General features: G+C 35.3%; 3 protein-coding genes across 5 annotated transcripts; all 3 read left to right on the forward strand.

Annotated features, from left to right (window-relative positions):
* Positions 1 to 1,241: 1,241 nt before the first annotated feature.
* Positions 1,242 to 2,935, forward strand: LOC108216403 (peroxidase 47). The gene is made up of 4 exons (XM_017389155.2): positions 1,242 to 1,590; positions 1,678 to 1,866; positions 2,063 to 2,225; positions 2,329 to 2,935. Exons 1-4 carry the CDS (start codon positions 1,363 to 1,365, stop codon positions 2,724 to 2,726), a joined length of 978 nt encoding a protein of 325 aa, XP_017244644.1. The 5' UTR covers positions 1,242 to 1,362; the 3' UTR covers positions 2,727 to 2,935.
* Positions 2,936 to 3,572: 637 nt separating this feature from the next.
* LOC108217997 (GDSL esterase/lipase At1g71250-like) lies at positions 3,573 to 5,242 on the forward strand. The gene is made up of 5 exons (XM_017390918.2): positions 3,573 to 3,906; positions 4,014 to 4,141; positions 4,242 to 4,484; positions 4,606 to 4,861; positions 4,978 to 5,242. The coding sequence occupies exons 1-5, from the start codon at positions 3,669 to 3,671 to the stop codon at positions 5,199 to 5,201; spliced, it is 1,089 nt and encodes a 362-aa protein (XP_017246407.1). The 5' UTR covers positions 3,573 to 3,668; the 3' UTR covers positions 5,202 to 5,242.
* A 2,643-nt stretch (positions 5,243 to 7,885) lies between these two features.
* On the forward strand, positions 7,886 to 20,011 carry LOC108218531 (protein SHORT ROOT IN SALT MEDIUM 1). 3 transcript variants are annotated; one of them, XM_017391508.2, is made up of 21 exons: positions 7,886 to 8,138; positions 9,746 to 9,958; positions 11,064 to 11,354; positions 11,498 to 11,598; positions 11,845 to 12,516; positions 12,624 to 12,669; positions 13,249 to 13,341; positions 13,416 to 13,471; positions 13,809 to 13,926; positions 14,708 to 14,919; positions 14,998 to 15,061; positions 15,459 to 15,632; positions 16,108 to 16,138; positions 16,307 to 17,469; positions 17,588 to 17,662; positions 17,909 to 17,983; positions 18,116 to 18,517; positions 19,101 to 19,310; positions 19,404 to 19,445; positions 19,528 to 19,590; positions 19,681 to 20,011. In XM_017391508.2, the coding sequence occupies exons 1-21, from the start codon at positions 8,052 to 8,054 to the stop codon at positions 19,768 to 19,770; spliced, it is 4,278 nt and encodes a 1,425-aa protein (XP_017246997.1). In that variant the 5' UTR covers positions 7,886 to 8,051; the 3' UTR covers positions 19,771 to 20,011. The 3 variants fall into 3 exon arrangements, with proteins under 3 accessions (XP_017246997.1, XP_017247001.1, XP_017247000.1); XM_017391512.2 differs by having other exon boundaries at positions 19,110 to 19,310; XM_017391511.2 differs by having other exon boundaries at positions 11,067 to 11,354.
* Positions 20,012 to 20,350: the final 339 nt, after the last annotated feature.

The following is a 20,350-nucleotide window of genomic DNA, read 5'->3' on the forward strand; positions in this document are numbered from 1 at the left end:
ACCCATTTCTATACATTTTTTTTTTCATTGTTTGGCAAGCACGGCCTAAGTTCCATCACTACACAAACATGCGACCACCAAAGAATGAATAGCATTTGATACCAACCAATGCACGAGACATGGACAGCAACAAACAATAACACAACAACATTTGACTACATATTAAGTTATCCCAGTTGACTTCAGACCATTTTCTGTACCCAAAATGAAAAGAGACAAAAGAGTGGGTGTCGAAAGACGTGTGAGCGCCACTAGAATGAACGGGCGTGCTGAATTTTACGCGAAAATGCAACTCTAAAAGAAGGATGAGTATTACTCCACCTCCACCTTCAAACTAAAAAGGGATTTGAACATGGATACCAGCTTTGTGCACTATATGGAAGTCACTAGGGGGGACTGGTATCATCATTTTTTCCACTATCCACTTTGCAGCAGTCAATGCATATGTGACACTAATTAGGGAGAGTTAAATCTTTGATTATACTCCAATTTTAGTTAGTTGTGTGCGTTGTTTTAATATTGGCAGCTGCTTAAGTACAGTCGAATATTAGTAGCATACATCCTGCGAAAAAAAATGATTAAACGAGAAAAATTCTAGAATTGGGCTATTTTCTGTTAGATAACTCCGTAACATGCCTGCATATGCATCAAACACTTAGAATTAAGCTGTTCAATGATTTTTTCCCGCTAATAGTATGCTCTGACATCCGTATGTTAGGGACTTGGACCTTTTAGTATTACTTTACAATTTACTCACAACTTACATAATCCAATAATGATACTCAAATTATGCCTCTGGTTATCGTGGATGTTAGTTAGTGGCGGCAATACTATAACGTAAAGTTCTGGCATCAATACATGGATCAAATCATCACAGAATAGCTAAAAAATACGATTTGAAGATGTTAAGGTTATATAGTACACCTTATATGTGATATGGGAAATTCTGTAATCATTTAAGATTTGTAAATGTAATTACATGTTGAATTGTTAAGAAATCTCAGAGCTCCACTTACTGTTGTTGGTGTAATACACGTCGAATTACATGCAGATAACAAGCCTTAAACTAATTCTTTACTCACACATTTAATCTAATTAGGTACAGAAGATTATGGACCACAATTTTGGTTCCACTGATGAATTTGAAATCGTAAATCTGGAATATTCCACTCAAGCATTATAATTTAGCAGTACATCGCCTTTAATCATTAGCCGATCCACTATATATAGTCTTATTTACGATTCCTGCACTACTGCATCAGACATAGCTTATGAACTAATCAGTTACTTATAACATTATCTGAGTATAGTGTCTGAGAGATTGTTTTCTTAATCACAATCTGTTCTACAAAATCAGGAAAGATGGTGATAAAGAACAGTACTTATAATAAAGTTTCTGTTGTTATGTTTTTGTTAATAAGTGGATTAACAATGTTTAGAGCAGCAGAAGCTCTAAGTATGAATTACTATATAATGAGGTGTCCAATGGTAGAGCTGATTGTGAAGGACACAGTGAATCGAGCTCTGCAATCTGATCCTACACTTGCGGCTGGCCTTATTCGAATGCATTTTCATGACTGCTTCCTTCAGGTTCATTTCTTTTACTTGTTAGGCTTTTTTGTGGTTTTGTACTGGGCATGTTGTATATTATCAATGATTTTATGTTAAATGAACTAGGGATGTGATGCGTCGGTCTTACTGGATTCAACAAAGGGGAATACTGCAGAGAAGGATTCTCCAGCAAATTTGAGTTTGAGGGGCTATGAGGTTATTGATGATATTAAGGAACAGCTTGAAGATCAATGTCCTGGAGTGGTTTCTTGTGCTGATATAGTGGCAATGGCTGCCAGAGATGCTGTTTTTTTCGTAAGTAAACACATAACACACATACACATTCACTGAGGAATATACTAGCTCAAGGCCAGTAGTTTAGAACTTAGAAGAGCAGGACAATGATAAATTAGCAACTCTCCGAAACCTTAAGGTTGATAGGAGATGGGATTTATTCTGCTCAGGAAGTTTTAGACCAAATCAGTAATTTTGGTTTTCGATGTAATACCAGGCTGGAGGTCCAGTTTATGACATACCGAAAGGAAGGAAAGATGGAAGAAGGTCAAAGATAGAAGATACAAGAAACCTCCCGCCGCCGACTTTCAATAGTTCAGAGCTCATCAGGATGTTTGGGCAGCATGGTTTCACCACTCAAGATATGGTGGCTCTATCGGGTAATCCATCAATAATATTCTACAATTTTTGCTAATACGTACTATATATTATCCCTCAAGTTACAGTTAGAGTGATTTTTGTTTTCGTGGACATGGTTTTCAGGGGCACATACACTAGGAGTGGCAAGATGTGCATCCTTCAAGAACAGGTTGGCAAACTTTGACAGCACACATAATGTAGATCCAGACATTGATACACAATTTGCCAACACCTTGATTAGAACATGCAAAGCTGGAGACAATGCAGAGCAACCATTTGACAGGTCTCGAAACACATTTGATAATAACTACTTCATTGGTTTGCAAAACAAAGCTGGAGTACTCAGTTCAGACCAGACCTTATTCTCGAGCCCGCAAACTAGAGGCATTGTAAATAATTATGCCATGAATGAAGCCATGTTTTTCCTTGATTTCCAGCAGGCTATGGTAAAGATGAGTTTATTGGATGTCAAAGAGGGTTCAAAAGGAGAAGTACGCCAAAACTGCCGCAAAATCAATTAATAACAAAACTATATTCATCCATGGAGAATATAAATCATCTCATTGTTCCTACAGAAAGATTGTTAATCATCCATTTCAATTCCATATACAGTATAGTATTGTTAAGTTGTACTCTAAATAAATTGTTTTAGGCCCCTCTAGTCGCCAAATCATCGTGTATTATACATGTATTACGAGGACTTAATGCAGATCTTGTTTGTAAAGGCTAATTACAGGGTTCTGTAGAGCTTTTCTTCATACTTTTTCTTTTTATGTACAGAATGCATGCTCAGTATCATGAAGTATTTTTTGTTTCTGTTGAGCTACGAAAAGAAGGAGGCTATCAGAAAATACCAAAGAAAATAATCTTTCAGAGAAAAGCAAAGATCAACCAAAATGCTCTTACTTTTCCTAAAAGACTGAACCACATTTAAAGATGCACCTGTAGCAGGCTGCAGCACCTAAATATAGCAGTATTTTAAGGTGTACAAGTCATATGAAGTAATACTTTAAGCATAAAGCTGTTGGTCTGTTATAACATGATCTGTGTTGCTCATCTCGAGATTTATCAGAACGGATACTAATTTACAAGGTACATAAACATGATTATTAGAAAAGGTATATTGTTTTGGTATAACCGTAAAATAGAGAGTAATATTGTGCGGTATCAGTGAGAAGTCCTATTTTTTGGAATTGATTTTATATAAGAATTCCGAAACATGTAATTTACTGGTTCGGTGCTTATAAAGGAGAAAAAAGTATCATACTGTTATATGGTTATCATGGAAAAGTTGGATGCTTTAAAAACCGTTTCAGCATATGTGCTCTTTTTCCCAAATAAAGAGCCTCAAATCTTTATTTCTTTACTTACAAGGGTTCCTAAAAAGTTTGATATATGTACCATGACCTGCATTGATCTTCCAGAGAAAGCCAGCTACAGAGAAAGAAGGCATTTATACAGAAATGTTGACACTGCTGGTACTGATTGTTTCTTCACTTGTGATTGTTTCCGGAAATGTGGAAACTGCATCACCACAATTCTCAGCAATGTTTGCATTCGGAGACTCATTAACTGATCCAGGCAATAACAATTACCTTACCTCGTTGGCCAAAGCAAATTACGTGCCCTATGGCGTTGATTTCTATCAAGGCCAGCCCTCTGGTAGATTCTGTAATGGAAAAACTGTCATAGACTTGCTCGGTAATGGCAACAAGTAAACAAAACTTATAACAGTTTAATCCCCCTGCACTTGTCTAGATCTATTGTGGCTACAACTTATAAGTTAATTTTCACTCACCTTTTTACAGGAGAATTGTTGGGACTTCCGCTTCTTCCAGCATATGCAGATCCATTAGCCACCGGGCAAAACATTCTTAAGGGGGTCTGTTTTGCCTCAGCTGCTGCAGGCATCCTCGACGAGTCAGGACAGAATCTAGTAATGTTCACAGGACTATTTAACTTACATCTTTAATCGTTTTTTTTTTAACACACTCTTTATGTTTGAACTATAAATTTTTAACCTGTATGTCCAACAGGGTGAACGATTCAGCTTTAGGCTCCAGGTCCAAAACTTCGAGAGCATCTTAAATCAATTAAAGAATGTTATGGATGATCAGGAGCTTACAAAATATTTGAGGTCATCTTTAGCAGTAGTGATTCTCGGTAGCAATGATTACCTTAATAACTATCTGCTGCCTTCTTTATATGCCTCTAGCTACATCTACAATCCTGCAGATTATGCCGATCTCCTCATAAAGCACTACACAAGGCATATCCTAGTAAGACTACTAAATTCTTCTCATAAACCGCATATTTTTGAAATTTAGTCTAAGATTTTAACAACTTCAATTCTCCAGAAATATACTAATACATCCCAGGCGACGGATTTTTCATTTCCAGGCACTTTACAGTCTAGGACTGAGGAAATTTTTCCTGGTCGGAATTGGACAACTTGGTTGCATTCCTAATCAGCTAGCCACCAGCCGACCTCCACCGGGGAAGTGTGTATCTTCTGTAAATGACATGGTCGGACAGTTCAACATACAACTTCGATCATTAATTGATCAGCTAAACAAGAGCCACCTTGATGCAATCTTTGTTTATGGCAACACATACGGTGCATTTGGCGATATTCTAAAAAATCCTCATGCCTACGGTAATCAAAAACACGAGTCTGAGTTCTATGGAGACCGCTTTTTTATTATACGTATTTGTGACTGTCCAGATTTATGAAGGCGAGTGTTGATGATATTGAAATTTATGTATTCACAGGATTTACTGTTACGGATGAGGGGTGTTGTGGCATAGGAAGAAACAGAGGGCAAATAACGTGTCTTCCATTAACAATACCTTGCATGAACAGGAAAGAACATGTGTTTTGGGATGCATTTCATCCGACTGAGGCTGTGAATCGAATTCTGGCTACAAGGGCTTACTCAGGACCTCCTGATGACTGTTATCCAATCAATGTACAACAAATGGCAGACTATCGTTAACTTCTGCTAATATGTGATTATCGAGTATCAAATTTTTTTTATTTTCTTGATTTTACTAAGGACCGGGACTGACAAGTTTAAAATCCCAAGCGAATCATAATTTAGTGCTTAAATTAGTAAAACGTCAAAATAGTTACTTACACATAAATTTGTTACATAAAGATTTAGTAGATGGTAGAACTCACGGAAAAGAAGCGAATTTACGATCAATTTATATTGCATAGTTTACAACCAATATATATTGCATATTTATATTTATAATTATGAAATTAACATGACAGTGGATGTCATCGACTCATCGGCACATCGCTTCAGCAATACAACCCGGTGAAAGCAGTCTACAATTCCAATTTCCACATGTAAGCCACTGCATACTGGTCTTGGGCCGGTACAGAGCCCACGTCCCCCTTTTCGAAAGCCCATTTGTTTTCCCGTGGTTACTTTAAGACGGGCAACTTCATCCAGGTAAATAACAGGTCCAACATTTTTACGACTTATTTTTATAGGCCCGGCTTATGATTGTATACGGATAATCCTTTTTTAGTCGTTTTATTAATAATTATGTTATTTATTAATATTGCTGGATTTTTAAGTAAATTCAAATCTTGATTGAATATCGTCAAATTCTGAGATGAAAGCCTTATCTAACGATTTTTCAGATGAGAGTGTAAATAACCACACAAACACGCATTCCTTGAATGCGTGTAGTTATAATTCTTAGAACATACGAGTATTCTTCTTCTTGACTTTGTCCTTTTCTTTTTCTTATGACTTCTTGCCCTTCAACCTAAACTCCCCCAAACAAAACCAATTGAACATCCCAACAGATTTCCACTTCTCCACAAATGTTTTTCAGTTTTTTAGTTTTTACACAAAAAGAGAAATCAATAAGAAAGTAAATGAAAACTTGCTCTAGTTTAGCAAGTGCGTGCTGCCGTTGTTCTTGTTCATCAATCACAACTATACTCTTATCCTCATCACTTGAAACAGAAGACAGTGAAGAAGAGTTACGCATCCAGCTGATGCGAGTGCCGGAAACACACGCATATTCTAAATACGTGCATATTTTTGTTCTGATTATTTGCTATGAGGGATGCGTTCCGACTAGTACTCTTTTGTTCTCATATTGTATATTAATTAACTTCTTTACTATAGCGGTCAACAATCAACGAGCAGCCTATCAACATCATAGTCTTAACCCTATATATTCAGATGGATGTGTTATGCATAAGAGAAGAAGAGAAATAACCCCTATATATTCATGGATGTGTTACCCTATATATTCAGATGGATGTGTTATGCATAAGAGAAGAAGAGAAATAACCTCTATATATTCAGATGGATGTGTTATGCATAAGAGAAGAAGAGAAATAACTGGATACTGAACTTCCTATACGCATTCAGGAAATGCGAGTGGCAGTTGGCAAAAAGAGAAATTCCACCGACTCTCGGTATTTTGGGACTATAATACTAAAATTCTAGTTATTTAGGGCATTTTCTCCAATTTATGTAGTATAATTTAAAATCTCAATTGTAAGATTTTAATTAATTTTAAACAATTCCAATCGAATACTCTAATATTTCATGAATGAAAAAATTTATTTAAAATCCCAATTGAATACACCCCTCTAAATTTTATATAAAATATGGTTATATAATTTATTTTTTCCTATATAAAAATTTAATTGTTAAATTGTTATTTAAAAATAAAATTATAAAACTAAATTTTATATGAGCTTTCGTTTCAATATTTCGAAAATAGTCAAACACATCTCATAACTTCAGATTAAAATATATATATTTTATAATATAATATAAAATATATGTATATATATACATATAAATATATACTTGTAATATGTTTACATATGTATTTGGAATTTGAGTTTCGATCATATTCCAAATCCAGGTTTAAATTTTGGGTCAATATTCTCAAAATCCGGATCCAGAATATTATGAATTTCAATTTTTTTGTTTTTATAAATTAACTTGTGTTATTTGAAAGGACAATAAATTATTATACTTTTTTATAAGAAAATATATAATAAACATGACATAGTCATGCATTATTAATTTTTTTTTTCAAATATGTTAATAAGAAGTTTAGCATCCCCTATATGTAAAAGTAAATAACAAAACATATTTCATGTATGTTTCACGCATTCAATTATCTCAATTTAAAACTAATAATATCTGGAATTATTGTCAAATAATCATAATCTACTTCCATATTTCTTTTTATATACAATAGAATTTGAAATTATCAAATATAAAATAATATATATAGATATATATCATATTAATAAAAAGAGAAAATCTATATATCGAATATGTATTAACACACAAATAAATATCTCCCCCAGATTTATATAAAAATTATAATCCCAAAATATTTATACATAAAAATAATTTTAAGTTAAGAATTACAGAATTTTCAAAAAAATAATTAACAATTACAGAAAAACTTTGGAAATAGAAACAATAGTTTATACATCACATTCTTGAAAGCACAACAAAGGTGTAAAAACATTGTCATCCAAAAATTTGTAAATATTGTCCAAAAATACATAAACCTATATAATTGTTTTAAAAACATGAAGAAATTTTTAAGCACCCACAAAATATAATATCCAAACCCAAAATCCATTATTTTTATATATATAAACAACAAACAAGGCCCAGTCGATGAGACATTCGCGAGGGTTTTCTTTTCTTCTCAAAACGTCTTGCAAAATCTCGAGAGACGAGACGACTCTGCAACAAGATAAACACACAAACAGCCTGAAGAAGAGATTGAAATTAGATAGATAGAACAAACTGTATCTATAATTCAATCAACACTAGTATAGTATGTATCCGTCTCGAGGGACTGGCAGTAACTATGGTCAGCCGCAGCCAGCTAAACCCTACGATTCTCAATCCGCTTATCGCCACAACGTATGCTTCATTCTCTTTTTTCTAATCTGTTTGATTTTAATTTTTACTGTTTTGATTTATTTTAGGTTCTTATAATTAGTTTATTGAAGGCATTGTTATTGTTGTATATGTGTGTCTTGTTTCGGAGGAAGATGAATTGATGAATCTGAATTGGATTAGGTTTGTTTGATGATGTGGAATTGTTATTGAATTGCTTTGAAAGCGAAATAAATTAGGGGTATTCATGTTTATATTGCAATTTGTAGGGTTTTGTTTGTTTTCTCCATAGCAAGAAACAGGCTTTTTTCGTGTCTTCTAATTAGAAGAAGAGAGAAGTGGAAGTAGACGAAGATTGCTTGTATATATTATACGTGCTTCCATGAAAAGTATTATTGGCTGTTTTTTTTTTTGAAATCTGGTTTCGATATGTTAATTTACAGGTTTTGATGTGATGCTTTACAGGTTTCTTTGAAGTTTCGGTTTGTTGTATATTTAGTGGTTTTTATTATTTTAATTGACTCATTGATGGTACACTTTTGGTATTATATATTTTAATTTTGAACCTTGAAAGCTGACAATACACTGTATGGATTTTAATTTATAGTCTGGTATGAATTTGATTCGTAGCATTAAAGGTTAGACGGAAATTTCTATGCAATAATCTGTTTTTGAGTTTTAAGGTTTACCATTTTATACAGATAACTCCTTGGTTTATTAATTTAGCAGTGGCTGCCGACCTGCCGTTATACCTTTTTCTTCCTTTAGTTATTCTGTTTTTTCTCCATTCTTCATTATGTTTTTTTTAGTAGTATTATACTATCATGGTGAAACATGGAGCCCTTGTTGTAATGTGAAACTTCTATACAATGATAAGGGAATGAGGTCACGTTCGGCAACCCAGTTTGTTCTTACCCCATCCCGGAATAAATGTGACTGGAAACCTCAGGGGTCGCTAGCTAAAATGTGGGAAGCGATGTTGCATACAAACCTAAGAACACACATGGTTCCTGTTTAAAATAAATAGATCCATGTCTCAAATATCATATGACAGTAATCGATTTTGTTCTGTTGTGATTCGATATTTATTGTTTGCAGAATGATGAGAAGAACGCCGGTTGGATGTATATGCATCTCTACATGTAATAGAAACAGCTTCTGATAAAGAGGTTACTAAAATATACCTATGTTTGGGCCCAGTAATCTACAGGCCCAATACTAATGTTTGTATATAAATTAACCTTTAGTGTTTCAAACACATGAAGTCTAATAAATTATCTCATATTTAGGCCCAGGCCTTATCATCATATAAATCACAAATAATTAGTAAATTTATGATATAAAGGTTAAAATAATTTTATTTTAAATGTTTATATTATTAATGAAAACTGTATTGTAACTAAATGTAATGTGTATATATAAATACCCATCGTCCCCATACGTTCTATGGTACTGGATTCACTAAATGTAATGTTTAGCATATCCGATTTCTTCCCAGTTTCGAATCGAACCTCGTTCCATTTAACATTGATTCCATAATAAGTTTATTAGCTAACCAAATTTAAAAGTACTTCTATTGATTTCTAATCAACTATTGTTCTTGTTTGCATCTTGTGCTTCTTGTGGTAAAGTTGGCAGCGGCCTATTCTGCAAGTGCAGGTGGAGGGCCAGATGAGTCTTCTCAGCTATCTATGGCTTCACGCCATTCATCTATGCTCGGGGGTGCTAGTTCCCATGAAGCAGCAGATATTAGTGGAGGATATAGAGCTCATCTCTCTGCTGCATCCCATTATGGTGGGCAGTACAGCTCAGTGTACGGTTCAGCTGCTTTAAGCAGTACCCAGGTCGGTGCATCTTATATATGTGTGTGCGTGTGTGTGTATTGTTTACAACAGTAGCATAAATAAGAACTGTGAATACATGTTTCAGGGGTGTTTGCCCTTTCCGGCACATTTATGGTTAAAATGACCAAAACAGCACAATCCAAAAGAAATGCCCTTTTCAGCGCTAATTTAAACTTTTATTATGCGTCTTTACCAAAAACATCTGATAACTGTGTTTTTGACTATCTATAAGTATATAAATAATCTTGAACAATGCAATATTTATTTTGCAGTTATGGTGTAATGCATCGAAGTGATTTGATCTGTTTTGGCAGATTACTGGCGAAACATTTACCACTGCACCTAGACTCTTTCTTTCTTTTTGATTAAAATGCAATTGATTATTTAATGTCTTTAATACTAAAAAGGAATGCCTTTTCTTTTCATTTTGTGCTGTGCTCATTAGGCAATTTAACCCCGAATTGTGCCAAAAGGAGCATATTCTCAGTGCTAGTAGTACTTTCATTTATCATTTATTACTTGCCACTACTTGCTGAAAATAGAAGTATTACATTGAACCAGATACCAATGAGAATATTGAACTTTTGACATGAACCTTCCACAAAAAAACATCAACTTATCTATACCATATATTGTTTAATTTGCAAAGTAAAATAAAAAACTAACGTAAGTATGCTGTGCACACCAGTTGTCTTGCCCATCTCCACTTCTCGACTTTCCAGATCTTTTCCCTTTTGTCATTCTGTAAAATTAAAAATCTCTACTTCTATGTTGCTTTGGCTCTTAATGATATTAAAATTTTATTTTTAACATATATTATCCTTAATGAAATTTTAGGCTGAACCGTCCATGACCTGAAATCAATACCTTTTCTTATGCATATATCTTTTCATCACCTAATTGTTTTAATGAATATCATCCTTACTTACTTTTAATACATGAATTGAGAAATGAGCCAAGTATAGCATGTTTTATTTTGGTAAGTTCTATTTACATCACTCTTTTACTTCCTGTCCTAGCTAATACTGATTGAGTTTAATATGTTGCTGTCAGTCTATTGGGTTTTGATATCTGTTGTTATTTTTTGTTCATTTTTTCCTTTCAGCAGCATTCTGCCCAAAGTGGCAAGGGGGCTGCACCTACTGCTTTGGAAAGTCGACGTGGTTATAGCTCAACGATATCAGACTCACCTAAATTTGTATCTAGTGACTATGTCTCCTCATCAATCCATGGATATGGTCAGAAAGGTGATCAACTATATGTGGATAAGCTTTCTGATTATCCATCAATTGACAGACGTCAGTATGGTGAGCGATCAAGTGCCTATATTGGTAGGGAACAAAATGAATCAACTGGCCGGTATGGAGATTCACTTGGTTTTACGCATCAACATCAGGTCTGGGTCTTGATAAGAAATATATAATTGTTCATATTTTATCAGTGTGAAGTTCTATTAGATTTGTTTACACACATGTATTTATATGCATTTATGTCCATGTTTCTATCCTGTTCCTAGTAATAATGTATATATCAATGCAGACAGATTTGTATGATCGCTTGGACCAGGCATCAGTGCTTCGACATGAACAGATGCTAAAGGTTCAGTCGCTGCAATCTAATCCTCTTGATGGGGGTTCTAGGTAAATTTTCTAGCTTATGTACCTGTAACAATTTTACTGATCTATGTTGCCGGTTCTCCAATAAGGATATATACTCCTATACAAGTTTCTTTATCCACAGTTCCTCAAATACATACTTCTGGTCTTCTGGGTTAATAGTATAGTAAAGTACAGGTGTAATATTTGTTCAAAGCATTATTATGTACAGATTCATGAGATATGGATACATTCATGTTAGTACACTGAGTGGCAACACATTTCTGGCAGACAAGCTGATTATCTTGTGACAAGGGGTGCTGGCATTCGTCATCCAGCTGACGATCTTATGTCTTATGCTAGTAGAGTGGATGCTGATCCACGCAATCTAACAGCTTTAAGCGGTTCATCGCATGGTGGACAACAACTTGCTCCATCGATTTTAGGGGCTGCGCCAAGAAGAAATGTCGATGATCTTGTTTACGCTCAAAGCTCTTCAAATCCTGGTTATGGAGTTAGCCTGCCTCCTGGGAGGGACTATGCTACAGGAAAAGGGTTTCACGGTGCTTCACTTGAGTCTGATTATACTGGTAGCTTGTTGTCACGTGGGAGTCTACCAAGAATAGATGACCGGAAAGATGAGAGAGGTGGATATGCTCGGGAGGTTGAAAGAAGAGACGAGGAACGGCGCAGGGATCTCTTGCGTGAGCGTGAAAAGGAACGAGAAAGGGACAAGGAAAGAGAACGGGAACGTGAGCGTGAAAGGGAGCGAGAAAGAGAAAGGCAACAAAGAAGGGAGCGTGAACGACGAGAAAAAGAGAGAAATCGGGAGATCAAGCATGGATCTGAAGTGAAACGTGAACGAACTCCCGCAAGACTCTCTAGGGATCGACGTGGTTCCTCATTGTCGAAAGAAGCGAGACCTTTACGACGAGTTTCACCACGTCATGAAGTCGTACATAGGTGTTTTTTTCCTTCCAAATTTTGCGTCTTGCTCTAGTTCTCTATGTAAAGCTGCTAGTCTATGTTGGCAGCCTCCATGACTAACTCACTGTTCTTTCATGCTGAAGGCGCCCCTCACCTGTCAAAGAAATACGAAGAGAATATGTATGCAAGGTAAAAAGCTATATAAGAGCTCGGAGATTTGTACCTTTCTGGACTAGTTGAGGGATTGGAAGTTATTTTTTTCATTCCTATCATTGCCTCTGAGAATTCTGGAGCTGCATTGCCCCACCATAATTGTAGAATACCGCATTTCTTTCAGCTTGCCTCTGTTTCAGGCTTTCTGATTTGTATCAATACTCGTGCAATCAGTTTGATGCTCCCAAGAACCTTTTATTTCGTTGGGGATTTCCTTTACTCTCCTGACGCCTCAATAAATACAATGCTTTACTGTTGACTCCTCATTATTAGATTTCCACTCTACTAAATTATACTTTGTTACATACCTCATAGTTTCCCTAAGCTACGTTCCCTAGAATAGTAGCATTACCCTTTCTCTGATTCATTTTTCTTCTGTAGTAACCTATATCTATTTTAAGCCTCGACTTAAGCATGATCTATCTTAATTTGATGACTTTGAGCCTTAGAGGTTGTGTATTTTAACTAACATTTAACATGTCTATAAATTCCAGCATTATTTTCTGAAAATGTTTCAGAGTCGGACTTTTACATAACTTAGCTGCTGCTCCACAGGTCTACTCCTCAAGTTTGGTAGAAGTTCAGAGGGATTATTTATCAATGGATAAGCGATATCCTAAGTTATATGTAGCTTCAGAAGTCGCAAAGGTATTTTTGTTACTTTTACAGGATAATAAAATATTAATTGCTACCAAGAAGAAGCTGACATTTCTTGTGTTTAGGTAATTGTGAACTGGCCAAGGGAGGATATGAAGCTCTCTGTCCATACTCCTGTCAGGTATATTTGCTATAGTCATATTGTCTATGGCATTTTATGAGATCTGCGGTTCATTCTACTTGTCCATTAACTTTGCCTTTCTAATGTATTCATAGGCATTGTTAGCTCATTTGTTGTAATTTAGTACCTTATTCCGTGTATGTAGATAGTTATTGTAATTACAATATAACTTTGCTGGTAGAGTGTCTTTTAAGAGAGAACAGAATGGCGGACACAAGAATTGAATGACTCTTATGTCTATATATATATATATTTTAAATTTTCTTAAAAGTAACTGTTTTCCAATTAATGTAAAGAATCTGCCCAAGAAATGTTTCTGAGAAATGTGATCAAACAGTTTTGAGCATGATTTCATTGAAGATGAGAGTGCTGCTGAGCAAACTTTGTCGCCACCAAAATCGGTGGACAAAGTACTTTTAAAGTCGGAGAAAGGAATCACTGTGTGGAATGCAAAGGTACTTCTCTTTAATCCACTTATCGAGATCTTCATATCTTCTTATTATACCTATAATAGTATTTTTTACTTTACTAATTGGTGAACACCTCTACCTAGTGTACTTCCAGTTAATCTGGATTTAAATACTGCCACTGTACTTTGTTTAATATTAATTTTGTGAAAGAGACAGCAACTGACCAAACTCATCTTAAACATATACAGTTTATGTTTCTCAGTCACTTGGGAAGGAAGTTAATACACACACACACACATACATGTGTGTGTGTATGTATATATATATGTACGTATGCATGCATGCATGTAATATGTATGTATAGAAAATGATCCAACCATGGAACTGTTTAGTGTTTAGTGATCAAAGTGTCACTATCTGCTTAACTCTTTGGTGACAAACTGTCCTCATCAAACCCTTTCTTATTCATATTCATCTGCTGAAATATCTGTGACACATCTCTTTTTAAGAGTAGCATCTGCTTGTGTATATATGTGGTGACATTTTTCCATTTATAATAGATAATAGGTTCAGCACTTTAAAAAGCAGATATCTGCATTTGTTTATGGAGGTCTATCAGCGAGTACCTATTAGGTTTTCAATTCTATTTACAAATTTAATTGTGTCAGCCTGTGCCTGGCTGTATGCAAACCTTAGTAATTTGGATTTCAGTTTCATATGCTGATTCTCTCATCACCGAGTTCTCCATATCTAGTAAGAATCCCAAAACTAAAGTTATGTTTTTGGCGTCCTATTAATTTGTTTTTCTCCTCTTCATTTGGTTCAGATGATTTTAATGAGTGGGCTTAGTCAAAATGCTTTGGAAGAGCTCTCATCAGAAAGAAGATATGATGATAGGATACCCCATTATTGTAACATGCTGAGATTTGCCCTTCTCAAAAAGGATAATGCTTTTATGGCAATTGGAGGCCCATGGGATGCAATTGATGGTGGTGATCCATCTGTGGATGACTCTTCACTAGTTCGAACTGTTATAAGGTTCGTGTTGGTATGATTATATCTAGCATGTAAACATTCAACTATTCCTAAATTAATCAGTGTTATTTTGACATTCAGATATGCCAAGGCTATGACTGGACTGGACTTGACTAGTTGCCGTCGGTGGAATCGTTTTCTTGAGGTTTCCTTTTGTTATATAAACTTTAATTGTTGATAACAGTTATTTTTCCACATATTTATATAAGCTTCAGAGCATGTGAAAATATGATTTCTACTACATCCTTGGAAATTATTTTGGCCCGTCACGAGTTAGTAATTTGACAGTGTAGCTGTACACAACCTATTAATATCATATATATACCTGTATAACCCATACCTTGGACATTTGGATTACTACCACAAATTATGGGACCATTAATTATGGGTATTCCATGTCAATATGTTAGTTTTAAGTCATCTAAAAGTAATATTACACATTTGTTTTTCATATTCTTTTGTATATGTCCCACTTATATCATTATTACTAAATTAAATTCCTCGAAGCTGGTCATAGTGCTAATTAACATTAATGTTCGCAGATACACTATGATAGAATTGGGAAGGACGGCTTGTTCAACCATAAGGAGGTTACAGTGTTATATGTCCCAGATTTATCAGATTGCCTGCCTTCCTTGGAGATATGGAGGGAACAGTGGCTTGCTCAGAAGAAAGAAGTTGCTGAGAGAGAACGTCAGCTTGCTTTGAAAAAAGAGGTATGCTACACGCCTACATCTAGTTTACATCTTGATTTTACCTTGCCTTGACCTTTAGTAATAATACACTTCTGTATTTTGATAGCTTGCATTATTTAGTTCGTCTTATGTAACCTAATTTAAGTTGGGGTCCTAAACAACAACTATAACCTCTCTGAACCTACTTTATGGTGTGGTTTACTGTATGTTTTGTTGCACTTTTAGTGGATTGTTAGGTGCTTTATATGAAATTGTATATATGGTTTATCATATTGTCTTATCATCACCAAAAATTTAATAATTAGATATTCCTTTCTACGCTGCAAAACGTTCAAACTTGCATTTCGTATGTTACATTAATTACAATGTGGCTGTTCGTGTGCAAATACATGTCTAGTATTGGGTGTAATTTGTTTTGCTATATCTACTATATTTGTTTGCTTAAATATAGATCCATGTAAAACTAATCATATTCATCTCTTTTCTGCAACTTTAGAAACGAGGGGAGAAGAAAGATGGTGTGAAAGGTAAGAAACTTTAAAAGCTTATATTCTCTTCACCTTGATGTTGTGTTCCCAAGTTCTCTTCATTTTTAGAAATAAATAATCATATTTTTTCCCTTTCTCCTCAAAACTAAACCTGGGAACACAGAGTAAGTTTGGTGAATTATTATAGTCTTTGATGTTTTCAATCAGATAAGAACCTTGAATCCGTCAAAGATCCTAAAGGTGACGTGAAATCAGTGAAGAGGTCGAACGAATTGTCTGGAGACGTAAATGCAAACAAAAAAGAGAAAGATGAGAACAGCTTGATTGGGACTTCAGCTCTGCAAGTGGATATTGTAAACAATAAGAAAGTCCAGGAAAAGGATGTATCTGAAATTGAGGAAGGAAAACAATTGGAGAAAAAGGTAGAGGAAGAAAATCCTGGTCAGACAAGTGGTGTCACAAAATCAGGTAAAAAGAGGATTATCAAGAAGAGAATTGTCAAACAAAAAGTCTCCAATAAGAACTCAGTTGCGGAGAACTCTACAGCACAGACTGATAAGTTGGTGGACGAGGATGTTGGAGAAAAGAATTTAAACTCAGAAGTTGCGGGTCAGTTGGCCAAGACATCTGCTACTCCAGTTGCTGCAAAGACTCTAATTAGAAAGAAAATTGCCAAGAAGATTGTTAAAAAAATTGTTCAGAAAGGAAATATAGTGCAGCCTGAACTAATAGCTGCTAAGGAACCTGAGGGGTCTGAAGGATCTAAGGGGAAATTAGACTCAGGCATTGCTACCGGGTTGCAAGATTCAAGTGTGAAAACAGTTGTAAAGAAAAAAATAATTAAGAGAGTGCCTAAACGCAAGGCCTCTGCTTTGGGAACCAGTGACGGTGCTAATGAGAGTGCTAAAGATGTTAACAAGGATGGATCTAAGTTGGCTACGGCGGAAAATGTCATGAAGACTACAGGAGAGCAAACTACAGACGCTAGCAACCAAGGGAAGGAAGTCGAGTCAGAAAATAAAGCGCTACCTAAAGTGAATTTGAAACAATCGGAGAAGCAAGCTATGGGTAGTTCAAGTAAAAAGGTGAGCAAGGCTGTAGACGGCAAGAAGGTGAAAGATCACAGCAATATCTCCATGGAGGCAGGCAATGGTGAGCAAACAGTCGGTCAGAAAGATGGTGATGCAGGCAGGAATGAGAAGTCAAATGAAAAAGAAAAATCTAAAGTTGAAAAAGAAAGAAAAGACAAAGATGGAAAAGTTGAAACTAGGAATAAATCAAATAGAGATGTAAAAGAAAAGAAAAAGCCCGAAGAGCCTCCTCGGCACCCTGGATTGTTTCTACGCACGAAAGGGAGCAAGAACATGAAAGTAGGTTAAATAAGCCCAGGACAATAATAAGCTTTCTACTTATAATCTATAATTTTCTTTTTCTCTTTTTATGAAAAATATATTTTGCTATGCTTAGTGGTTTTATATTTGCTTACAGCTGCGTTCTTTGTCGCTTTCTCTCGATTCACTTTTGGACTACACAACCAAAGATATCGAGGAGTCAACATTTGAGGTTTGTTTTATTGATGAATTCTTGCACCCATTATTCTAGCAGTGTCTGTCTTCTGCTGCTGCTTCTTTTCTTTTTTGTTTAATCTGTCTTCTGTTCTTGCTCACAAGATTACACTCTGCAAGTGGTATTAATGGTCTACACTTGAAGTGCCCAACTCATCTCTTAGCTTCTAATGCAGTTACTCTTGTGTTTACCAACCAATTTACAGGATTCTTACTCATTTCTTTCCACAATTTATTTTGGCAGCTCTCTGTCTTTGCTGAGACCCTGTACGAAATGCTTCAGTACCAAATGGGTTCCCGTCTTTTGACTTTTCTCCAGGTTGGTTTTCTTTTGATGTAAATGTAACATGCACTGCTCGGTCTTATTGTTAAAATGTAGTATTGTGGTCTTTTACTTCTTGATTTTGGAACTCCAGCCCACATGTATTTATAGAACTCTTATAATGTGCAGAAATTGCGCATTAAGTTTATAACCAAAAGAAATAAACGGAAGAGGCAAAGGGACGTATCTGCCAAGAAAAGTGAACAAGTATCACCGGTAAAGCGTGTGAAAACTGACAATCCTAGCGTGGAGGTCAAAGTTATTGAAACAGAATCAAAAGATGAATCTGTTAAACCCGATACCAAGGATAAATCTCAATCAAATCTTGCTGAATCGATCAAATCTGAAACAAATACTGAGTTGCAAACAGATGTTGGAAAAATCGCGAATGTGGAGGATGGTAACTCCTCTATTAATGAGGATATAAAGGTAAAACCTGATGACGAAACAGATGAGGATGAAGATCCAGAGGAAGATCCAGAAGAAGATGAAGAAATGCCAGATGGGAGCCCACATGACTCTGCTAATGTGGTGAGAATATTTAATCTACTCTTCATGACCCAGATATTAGATATATGACCTGTTTCCTCTTTTGGAGATCGGTTTAATTAATTTTCAAATTCATGACTGATGCACCAAATTTTGCTTTAGTTGATACAAATATGGGACACTTTGAATTTTGTATGGTGTCCTAACTAGATAAAAAATTATCTGTAAATTAAATCAGTAGTTATTTTTTGATGTATTGAAACTTAATGGGCGACTATTCTAGATAAATGGACTATTATATTGATCAATTTAATTGTTACTTTCCATTATGTATGTCCAAACTACACATTATAATAATCAACGTGTTTATATTTTACTTGCATTTGTACACACACCTGCTCTGTTGCATGACTTGCCCCTTGTAATTTTATGTTGGTGTTGCTAGATATGTCTAGAAAAAGAATTGTGGTAAGATAGAAATCTCCAAAATAGGTGCTGGAGAAATTGTCAAATTGGGACTTTTTAGACTATGTGAAATGTTTAGAGCTGTATATATCTTTGCAGAAGACCATTCAAGTGCTTTAATATGTTGTTGGTTTCAGCTTATGTACTTGCGCTTTGTTAGTTGCAACAGGAAAAGGATGCGACTAATAACAGTGCTACCGAAGCTGTCAAATCTGACAAGGTCCCCGAGGATGAGAAGAACAAAAACCAGGAACCTGCAAAAGAAACATCAGATACAAAGCCCAAGCTGGAAGCAGAGCGCAACCCAGAGGAAGCAAAGGCAGATAAAAGGAAAAAGGAATCTCGAGTGGTGGATAAAGAATTGCTGGAGGTGCTTTTTATAATATTAATTTAATTACTGTGTCAGAACTAATACAAACATTATTTGTCGGTTTTCTAAAGTTTGATTTCTTATTTGGATCAGGCGTTCAGATTTTTTGACCGAAACCGAGTCGGATACATCAGAGTAAATTTTCTATTAATTTTTGCTCCTGTACTGGCATTATTCAAATTTTAAGTGTGTAATGTCAGTATTTATTGTTTACCAGGTCGAAGATATGAGGTTAATTATCCATAATCTTGGAAAGTTCATTTCACACAGAGATGTCAAGGTATGAGACATCTGTTTGTAGAACTATGTGAGAATTGGATATTTAGAATTGTTAAGGTCTTTAACGAGGTATGATTTGGTTTTTCTCCAGGAACTTGTGCAAAGTGCACTTTTGGAGAGCAACACCGGTAGAAATGACCAAATTCTCTATGATAAATTGGTGGTGATGTCTGACATTTGAAGAATATATTTCGGAAAGATCCATTATGATTCTTCGCGAAAAGTTTTAGAGTTTTTGCCCTTTAGTTGACTTTTTAACAGTTTCTGGTGGTAAATTTTACGCCCTAGTGTTGCAGCAAATTTTACATTTCTGTTTGAGATTAGTACCTTGAATATTTTTGAATCTGGCAGTCTGCTTATTATATGATACCAAACTTCACATGGCCCTCTTTTTTTGGTTTGACTTATAACTTGATTTTGCATGCGAGAAGGCCTCTTTTGCACATGACCTATTTTTTTAATTATCCTATTTTTTTGAATTCTTAAAAAAATAGTAAATACAAGTCGGCAATAAATCATCTGTGATGATATTGGAATGCTTGTTATATCGTTTTGGTGCTGAACCTTTGAACCTGAACAAGAAATTGGGCATATTTGGCATGTTAAACCAATATCTCCGTACATGCTTCGAGTTTTGACTCACGTTCTGCCTCTATAGTCTATCCAAATAGTTGAGGCGGCCTACGATAACGACTAGTGTTTTGTGGCTTTTGCATGTCGTTTTGAGGAATTCTAGAAATTTCAAGGCGTAAACAAATTGT

Source organism: Daucus carota, chromosome 4 (assembly GCF_001625215.2).
Source record: "Daucus carota subsp. sativus chromosome 4, DH1 v3.0, whole genome shotgun sequence".
NCBI lineage: Eukaryota > Viridiplantae > Streptophyta > Magnoliopsida > Apiales > Apiaceae > Daucus > Daucus carota.

Bases quoted from the DNA above. Each gene is read 5' to 3' on its own strand.
- LOC108216403 (XM_017389155.2), top strand. From the start codon at position 1,363: ATGGTGATAAAGAACAGTACTTATAATAAAGTTTCTGTTGTTATGTTT. The intron at 1,591-1,677 runs GTTCATTTCTTT...TAAATGAACTAG, and splicing joins TTCATGACTGCTTCCTTCAG to GGATGTGATGCGTCGGTCTT. The intron at 2,226-2,328 runs GTAATCCATCAA...CATGGTTTTCAG, and splicing joins AGATATGGTGGCTCTATCGG to GGGCACATACACTAGGAGTG.
- LOC108217997 (XM_017390918.2), top strand. From the start codon at position 3,669: ATGTTGACACTGCTGGTACTGATTGTTTCTTCACTTGTGATTGTTTCC. The intron at 4,142-4,241 runs GTAATGTTCACA...TATGTCCAACAG, and splicing joins ACGAGTCAGGACAGAATCTA to GGTGAACGATTCAGCTTTAG. The intron at 4,485-4,605 runs GTAAGACTACTA...TTTCATTTCCAG, and splicing joins ACTACACAAGGCATATCCTA to GCACTTTACAGTCTAGGACT.
- LOC108218531 (XM_017391508.2), top strand. From the start codon at position 8,052: ATGTATCCGTCTCGAGGGACTGGCAGTAACTATGGTCAGCCGCAGCCA. The intron at 11,599-11,844 runs GTAAATTTTCTA...CATTTCTGGCAG, and splicing joins CCTCTTGATGGGGGTTCTAG to ACAAGCTGATTATCTTGTGA. The intron at 19,591-19,680 runs GTATGAGACATC...GTTTTTCTCCAG, and splicing joins TTTCACACAGAGATGTCAAG to GAACTTGTGCAAAGTGCACT.